The sequence below is a fragment of the Papaver somniferum genome, chromosome 4, assembly GCF_003573695.1.
Source record: "Papaver somniferum cultivar HN1 chromosome 4, ASM357369v1, whole genome shotgun sequence".
NCBI lineage: Eukaryota > Viridiplantae > Streptophyta > Magnoliopsida > Ranunculales > Papaveraceae > Papaver > Papaver somniferum.
The window spans coordinates 52105273-52113197 of NC_039361.1; the positions used below are offsets into that span (position 1 = coordinate 52105273).

General features: G+C 35.3%; 1 protein-coding gene across 1 annotated transcript; it reads right to left on the minus strand.

Annotated features, from left to right (window-relative positions):
- Positions 1–246: 246 nt before the first annotated feature.
- On the minus strand, positions 247–2359 carry LOC113272512. The gene is made up of 3 exons (XM_026522336.1): positions 2090–2359; positions 917–1164; positions 247–781 (listed from the first exon to the last, which is right to left on the minus strand). The coding sequence occupies exons 1-3, from the start codon at positions 2357–2359 to the stop codon at positions 247–249; spliced, it is 1053 nt and encodes a 350-aa protein (XP_026378121.1).
- Between the last annotated feature and the right edge of the window lie 5566 nt (positions 2360–7925).

Here is a 7925-nt window from a genome sequence, read left to right on the forward strand (position 1 = left end):
TTTTTTTTTTTTTTTTTCTTAGAAAAGGTAAAGAGTAGCTTTTTTTTTAATTTATTTAAATGGTTAAAATTTTATTAAAAAGAAAAAAAGAGATACAAGAAATGAATGCACCAAATAGTGCAGCAACAAGAGCAACAAGAGAGGTTATAAAAACCAAGCTCAAATCTAAAGAAAGCAAAACTAAGTAAGCAAAGCCTACGCCATCGGCAGCCATGAAAACATTCACAAACACATTAGTAGACCACCCTAGTACTTCTTCTTGACAGGGGTTCTTTTTCCACGCCCCAAATTCTCATTGCTAGTAACTCCATTCCAAGCAAGCTTTGCAATTTCGTTTTCAGATTTTGTAGATCTGTGCCTATCTACAATACCTTCAAAAATGTTCTCCATTGCATTTTCTTTTTCTCCTTGAGAAACCCCGAGAAGGTTACTGATATTCTTAAGCTTTTTTATATGTTGTTCTCTATTCATTGGCTTAAAATGAGAAACATCCTCTAACAGCTTCAATTTCTCCACCCCCGTCTCCTCCACATATGTTTCATATTCCGATTCCTTACTAGATTGATCACAATCCTCCACATTCACTTGATTATCCTTGTTTATTTCATCTTCTTTTATTGGTTTTTCCGAGACACCAATTCCCACTATAGAATCCTCATTCAAATTATCTGGGAACTCATCATTGGAGTCATCGAACCCACTTTCCGGTTCTGATTCCAAAAGGGTAAAAGGATTCAGATAGGGGTTATGCCCATTCTTTTTCCTTCCAGAATTCTTAGTTCTTTTATAACATGACCAATCCTTGTTTGACTTGGGAGAAAGCATTTATGGTACCCCACCAACACCCATGCCATTACCATTAAAAACCTCTACTACTCCCACGGGTTATGAAATCAAGTCTTGTTCCACCACCAACCTCACGTTTTCATTAGTGGTCTCAATTCTGGACTGAGGACCTACCCCAGTTCTCTCATCCCTCTGCTGCGGAACTTTCGCTTCCTTATCTTCTGTAACTATCAACGAATCTACAATAGAATGTTCTTTGATCTGCTCTCTATTCTCTATACCCGTGTTTCCAGTTCCCTCTTCTTTTGAAAGAGGTTTAATCCTTTCCCCCAAGTTAGGCCTCTTCTTAGAAGTCCAATGAGCTTTGCCAATACTAGCCTTCTTAAAATAGCACTTGTTGTTGGAGTGTCCAAAAGAGTAGCTTGTAAACCATACATATTATAGTTTCTAACATTGTAGGAAATATATCTGGTTAGGGAAGGAGGAGGAGAAGGAATCAATATACAGCAAAGTTTTGAAATGGGTAATGATGCCAAACATGCAGCCACCTGGTTTGCACTATCTTTAACAAAATTATAACTTACTATATTTGAGGTTAAGGAGTCTTTACATGAAACTAAAACATCCTCTAAAATAGTTGTCTTCCAATTGATGTTTACTCTTAGAGCAACCACAGTCATGAGACGGACCAAATACCAAAAGCCAGACTAAAAACCAAAAAATTTTGGTATTTTGGGTGACCCAAGCGCAGTGGGATAACACCAAATTTGGTGAAGCGTAACTTACACTAACGCCCGATGCCAGACGTAACTTATACTCACGTCTGTTGATGAAGCGGATTTTTATTATGCGTTTGAATGAAACGGAGGTATAATGCCCGCTTGATTGAGGCGCAAGTATAACTAACGCCGGATATGGGACGGCGATGGAAAGTGCGTCTACTGGGACGGAGATGAAAAGTGCGTATCACTCGTACGGAGATATAAAGTGCGTATGTTTCGGGCGTTAATGGATTATGCGTATGTTTCGGGCGTTAATGGATTATGCGTCTGGGTGAGACGTTTATAGAAGAAGCGTCTGAGTGGAGCGTGCATTTAAGAAGCGTCTGGTTGGGGCGTTTAAATAAGGAGCGTCTGAGTGGGACGTTTGTAATACCTGCGTCTATGTGGGACGTTTGTAATACGTTCGTGTGAGAGAGACGGTTGTAATACGAGCGTCTGAGTGGGACGTCTGTAATACATGTGTCTGAATATGGATTACGTTTCATGTATATGGAAATTGAGCTATGGGGAGGAGTGCTTACATAGTAGGCAGTGACAGTACCGGCGGAATTGCCACGCACAAGCTTAATTTGCATATCGATCTTGCCAAATAGGTATTCGTTCTTGGATTGAAAACCAGAACCGGAAGGTTTATCAAGCGAAAGAGTAAGTAGTTGTCCATTGTTGAGTATCTTACCACGACCATCACCCCAAGTGATATCCATGTCCCTGTAAAAATTACCAGCAGAGGCAAGTAGGACGGAACATGCCATTAGAGAAACCAACAAGTATAATTTTGATGCAGAAGCCATTATGAAGTTTTTGATACAAGTTCAGAAGATGTTTTTGATATTTGATTGAAGTAGCAAATTTGGATGAGATAAATGGATGTGTGTTGTTGTTGTAAGATAAGAAGCAGCATCCTTCGTGGTTTTATAGTAGCGGTCGTGAAGGGTAATGAAGGTTACTGGAAACAAGTCGAAAATTCTTGGGAGGAGCGGATTATGAGTTGGACACAGCTGCCATACACACGCGGTTTTTACTGATAGAATAATTTTACTGATAGACTAAGTTCACTGAAATCCATTAAACATGAATTGTTGTTGCTCACAAAGGGGAGATACAAAATGTTAAACAGTTGTATGATAAAGACGGTGTCTAGATTTTTTCTGTAAATTTTTTTGATCTTCTATCAAACGGTCGGAAAATCAGAAAACCAAAATCAGAATTCCAAAATATAACCGTTGGCGCACGTAATACATGCGCCTGGTAACAGACGCTCGTAATACATGCGCTCCGAACAAACGCTCATAATACGAGCGTCCGTCCCAGACGCTCGTAAAACATGCGCCCACTCCAGACGGTCCTAATATATGCGCCCATCCCAGACGCTTCTAAAACATGCGCCCACTCCAGACGGTCGTAATATATGCGCCTCACTCATACGCCCATAAAACATGCGTCTCACTCATACGCCCATAAAACATGCGTCTCACACAGACGTTAATAATACGTCCGTCTCCCGCATACGGTCATAATACATGCGCCCCGGACCAGGCGCTTTTAGTAACTGCGTCCAAACCAGGCGTTTTTAATAACTGCGTCTGCTATGGGGCGTAGGTTTTATCTACGTATGGCCCGGCGGTGTTTATAATAACGCCTAACTCAAACGCTGTATATACATCCGCCCCATTATCATACGTTATTTATACGTACGCCCGATGTGGAGCGTCCACTATACTTCCGTCTGAAATCATACGCCCACTATACTTCCGTCCCACTATTAATCATTTTAGTCTGGGTTGGCGACCACATTTGGTCGCAAACCCTAATTAACTGGACTAAATATGGTTTTAGTCAGTACCACTGCGGCTGAATTTGGGACCAAATTTGGGTATAGTCCCCAAATTTGGTCATGACTGTGGTTGCTCTTAGGTTTATGATGAAATATATATCATATGATCATCTTCCAGCTTCGCTAGATAATCCCCAGGGACTTAAACCACAACTCTATTTCCTTCAACGGTAAAGTCTCCCCTTGATTGTTTCCCCTCACTTCTCTTGTCATTTTTTTAGCTTCCTAATAATTTCCAAACCAATAACTCATAATTGTTACAATAGTAATGATATTGGTTTCTCGATTTAGCAAATTTTTGAACTTTATTTTCATGGTGTGAAAAGGTGGTCGAAGCCGCATCACTTTACTGTCATTTGTATAGATATATTTTTTTAATTTTTATATGTACGAGAAATATTCAAAAGATCACTTTAAGTGATAATAAAATAATGTTAAGATAATTTATGTCAAGGAAAGATTCAGAAAAAATGTTAAAAAGAATTTTGTTATTTCTTATTCTCATTTGTGTTTTGTAAAAAATGGAAAGTTTTAGCTATCTGGCAAAGTTTAGAAAAGTCGGTCGAGCTGAATATCTATCATTTTATAGTCCAAAGCGATACCTAGAATTTGGTTGACAAAGTGTATTTAGAAGATTATGAATGTTCGTCTTTTATTTATTTACATCTTCATCGTAGCTATGGAATATTTTTCAAGAAAACTGCATGTAGATGAAAATAACAATCAAAATATAAAACATTAAGATTGCTAGAAACGCTAATTCAATCTCACATTTATTTGCAGATGATTTTTTGTTATTTAAAGCGCTGATCAACAATTTAAAAACTTTTATTCAATTAAAAAAGAATTTCGGTGCTGCTTACGGTCAGATGGTAAACTTCATTAAATCAAGAATTTATTTTAGTGTGCATCTCTCTGAGAGATTCTGCAGATTGCTCTCTAGAAGACTCAAGATGCAAAGGATGAATCCAAATGAAATATATATATGAATTCCTCATATCATTGGCAGCGGAAAAAAAAAGGTGCTTCTGAGATCAAGTAGATAACCTGTAGTCGAAACTGTTTATATGAAGAAGTAAAACCTTATCATAGTATGTTGTAACTATTATTATTAAAACTGTTACAAATTCAATTTTAGTTCAATCTATTAGTTGTCTGAAGATACCTGATGCAACAATTAACAAGATAAATTCATTTTAGAAAAGGTTATGGTAGGGTTTTGAGGAGAAAAAAAAAAGGTTTGTTTAACTTCATGAAGTAAATTATGTAGATACAAATCAAGCACTTCATGTTAGCGTTTATTTCCTTAACTCGGACAAGGTTTGGGTTAAGGCATTTCAAGCAAAATACTTCCCAAACAAGGGTATGCTTCATTCATCTAAGAAAGCTAATTCTTCTTGGGCCCAGAACGGATTTTTAGAAGAACTTGACCTTCGTGAAAGATAATAGCCGATGAAGAGTAGGTAAAGGGAATAAAATTAAAATTTGGTTGGATGTTTGGATTGTGGGATTTGATATACCTCCAATACCAAACATAAGTCCTCCTGACCATGGAAATTATGTCTGAATTGTTGAGTTGATTAATGACCAAAGAAGGAACAGAACCTTCCATCTGTTTGTTATCTTTTTGATCCAACAATACCAAATCTCAACCGTAGAAAGAGAATTCCAAATGATTCCAATGATAGGATGACATGGAAACTCAATGGGCATGGTTGGTCTTCTCTAAAACCGACTTGGAAACTTGTAATAAGCTTCTTTGGAACATAGAGAGTATAATTTTAACTCTTCTTAGGGAACCTCCTCCCCAAACTTTTCTTAACCTTAAACATTGATGCATCTTATAATTTAAAACATAAGGTGTGCAAGTATTGCTCAAATCTTATGTGATGTTGAAGGAAAATGGTTGAGTTGCAGCGCAAATCGACTTGATCATATATTAAACTCAGAGCAAGCCGGATATCTAGCGTTTTGGGAAGTAATTAAGTAGTGTTGGGAGTTATAGATTACACATATCAATATATAAACCGATCTCAAAAACATTAAGGGAAAATAAACAACTCATTACTTACGAAAATAAAAGATATTTCGATCGATGTTATAAACTTAATAAAAACTGTCCTAAATTGGTAATGTATTCAACCGAGTTAGTAATAAAATAACTAACAAGCTCGCAGTAAAAAGTTAAGTATTTTTAGTGTCTAATATGAAAAACTACCCAATGTTATAGATAGTCAGTTAAATCAATCAATTAAGACAATGTTAACATTTTAAAGTTAATAAAAATTATCCTTGGCATCACAAAAATTGAAATCCATCTTAGTTAATTATTTCAGCACAATATTTTTCATTCTATTCTTAAAAATTGTAGTTTTAGAAGAATTCTACTGATTAAAGAAAATAAGAAAAACAAAAGTTATTTCAAAAGAAAAAGAAGATCATGTCATATATGTATCTACTAGTACAATATTTATGCTTCTAAAAAAAAACAAAAAATAAAAACAATACAAATAAAAAATGAAATGAAATGATGGCTAGCTACAAGTCTACTACGGATACAAAGTGAACGCGTCCGACATCCGAATATAAACATACACTGATTTGCAAGATCTAGTTAGCGAATTTGCGAATTATGCGGGTATGTTTGGATCATCCGTACATTTGGAATTTCGGCTTAGTTTTGCGAATTTCCAGCCTAAAACAAATTATACGGGTATTTATGTATTACTAGATTGTAGGACCCATATAATACTTTGCCACATCATCATCAGATTACTATTTTCTATCACAATTTTGACTTTGAAAATATTGCATACGTTAATCTAAGCCCGATACTACTTATTTGCTGATTATATTGCATACATCATATGTACAGTTCATTTAAATCATTTCACCATAGTACCTAAAACGAGATTATGTTTGAAAATGATTTTTTTATGGGTTAATATATACCAAATTAGGATCTCTAAAAGAATTATATACGTATATATGTCGTTTTGAATTAACCATGGATCACAAATTATTGACCGAATAGTTGACCAGATTTGTATTATGTCTAACGAATAATACGCGCACGTTTGCCATTCCAAATTTTCCCTATGATTTGAATTGTTAACTAGGCTCCAAGAACTAAAGGTGCCAACGGGTCCGATCGGGCAGAATAGTATATTATTTGATTATTTTATTCGGCTTCGGGTCCTAATGGTTCCAGGTCTGGTTCCTAAATTAATGGACCTGAAACCGGACCCGGTAAAAACATGAAAAAACTTTCGGGTCCGGGTATTTATCGGGTCTTGTAAAATCAACTACCTCCTCCGTTCAAAAAGACCGACAATTTTGACTGTGTCAAAATATTAAGTAAACCATAGTACTTTACTTGACTACCCTTAATTATATACCTATTTCGTTTTAATAAAAATGCTAACAATAAAAACTACCTAAAATTATTAGGGGATTGTAGATAGGAAACAAAAAAGAAAAACTAAAAGATATTGAATTAATGGAAACAATATCAATAAAAGAAAAGAAAAAAATTATGAAAAGAATTGTTAACTTATGGAGTATAAACTGTTTAAGGAATTTAATTTTTGGAGCCAAATATATATAATCTCTTAAAAGGATTGAAGGATATATTTGTTCCCTTAATTAGAATTTTTTTTAATATTTTAAATTGAGTTCACTTGAAAATGAACTTATGAATGCGAGATATTTAAGGTTATATCAGAGAATTTACTGGGAAAATATAATTATAAACAGAAACTGGACACAATTTTGAAACTGACGAAAACATAATACAAAGGATAGTCTTTTTGAAATGGAGAGAAAATAATTTTTGTTAAATATTTTTTATATTCATTATTTTTGCTTGAAACTAGTAACTTTTTGTATAAAATCAATGTTAAATCTAGTTAAATGTTCTAAATAAGATTAAATCTAAGATAAAAAATGAAAAATAAAAAAAAATTAAACAAAAATTAGAAGAAATCTTTGCACTTAGGAACCGACACCCGTTAGGAGCCGAAATCTTATCAGTTCCTAACAGTTCTACTCGTCAAGTAGCAATATTGTTAACGGACCCGAAACCGGATCCGATTCAGTCGGGTTGGGTTCGGTCCAGATAATCGGATATCAGTCGGCAGACATGAACCTCTATTATAAAATCGAGTCTGATGTCATAGTTTATCTCCAATTCAACTATTCCAGCACTCTCCCTTACCATGTGTGGATTAAATTGGAACCCATCTTTATGCACTGTCAAAAAAAATTAAATGCTCGTGTTAGTCATCCTAAAAGCTACGTGTTTAGAGTAAATTCACAAAGTAGTTTCCCATCACGGATGCATAGACAAAAGTTTGACTTGTGACTTAACCCCATTCATGCAAGGATGCTAATGGGGTGCCAGGATTGGCGAGGGTGTACCAAGTCAATGCAAAATCTGTTTTGTCCTATATTAAAATCTGTTTTGTCTTATTATAATTTTGGTACACCCCTGTTTAATTTGGTACCCCTATTAGCAGTATTGC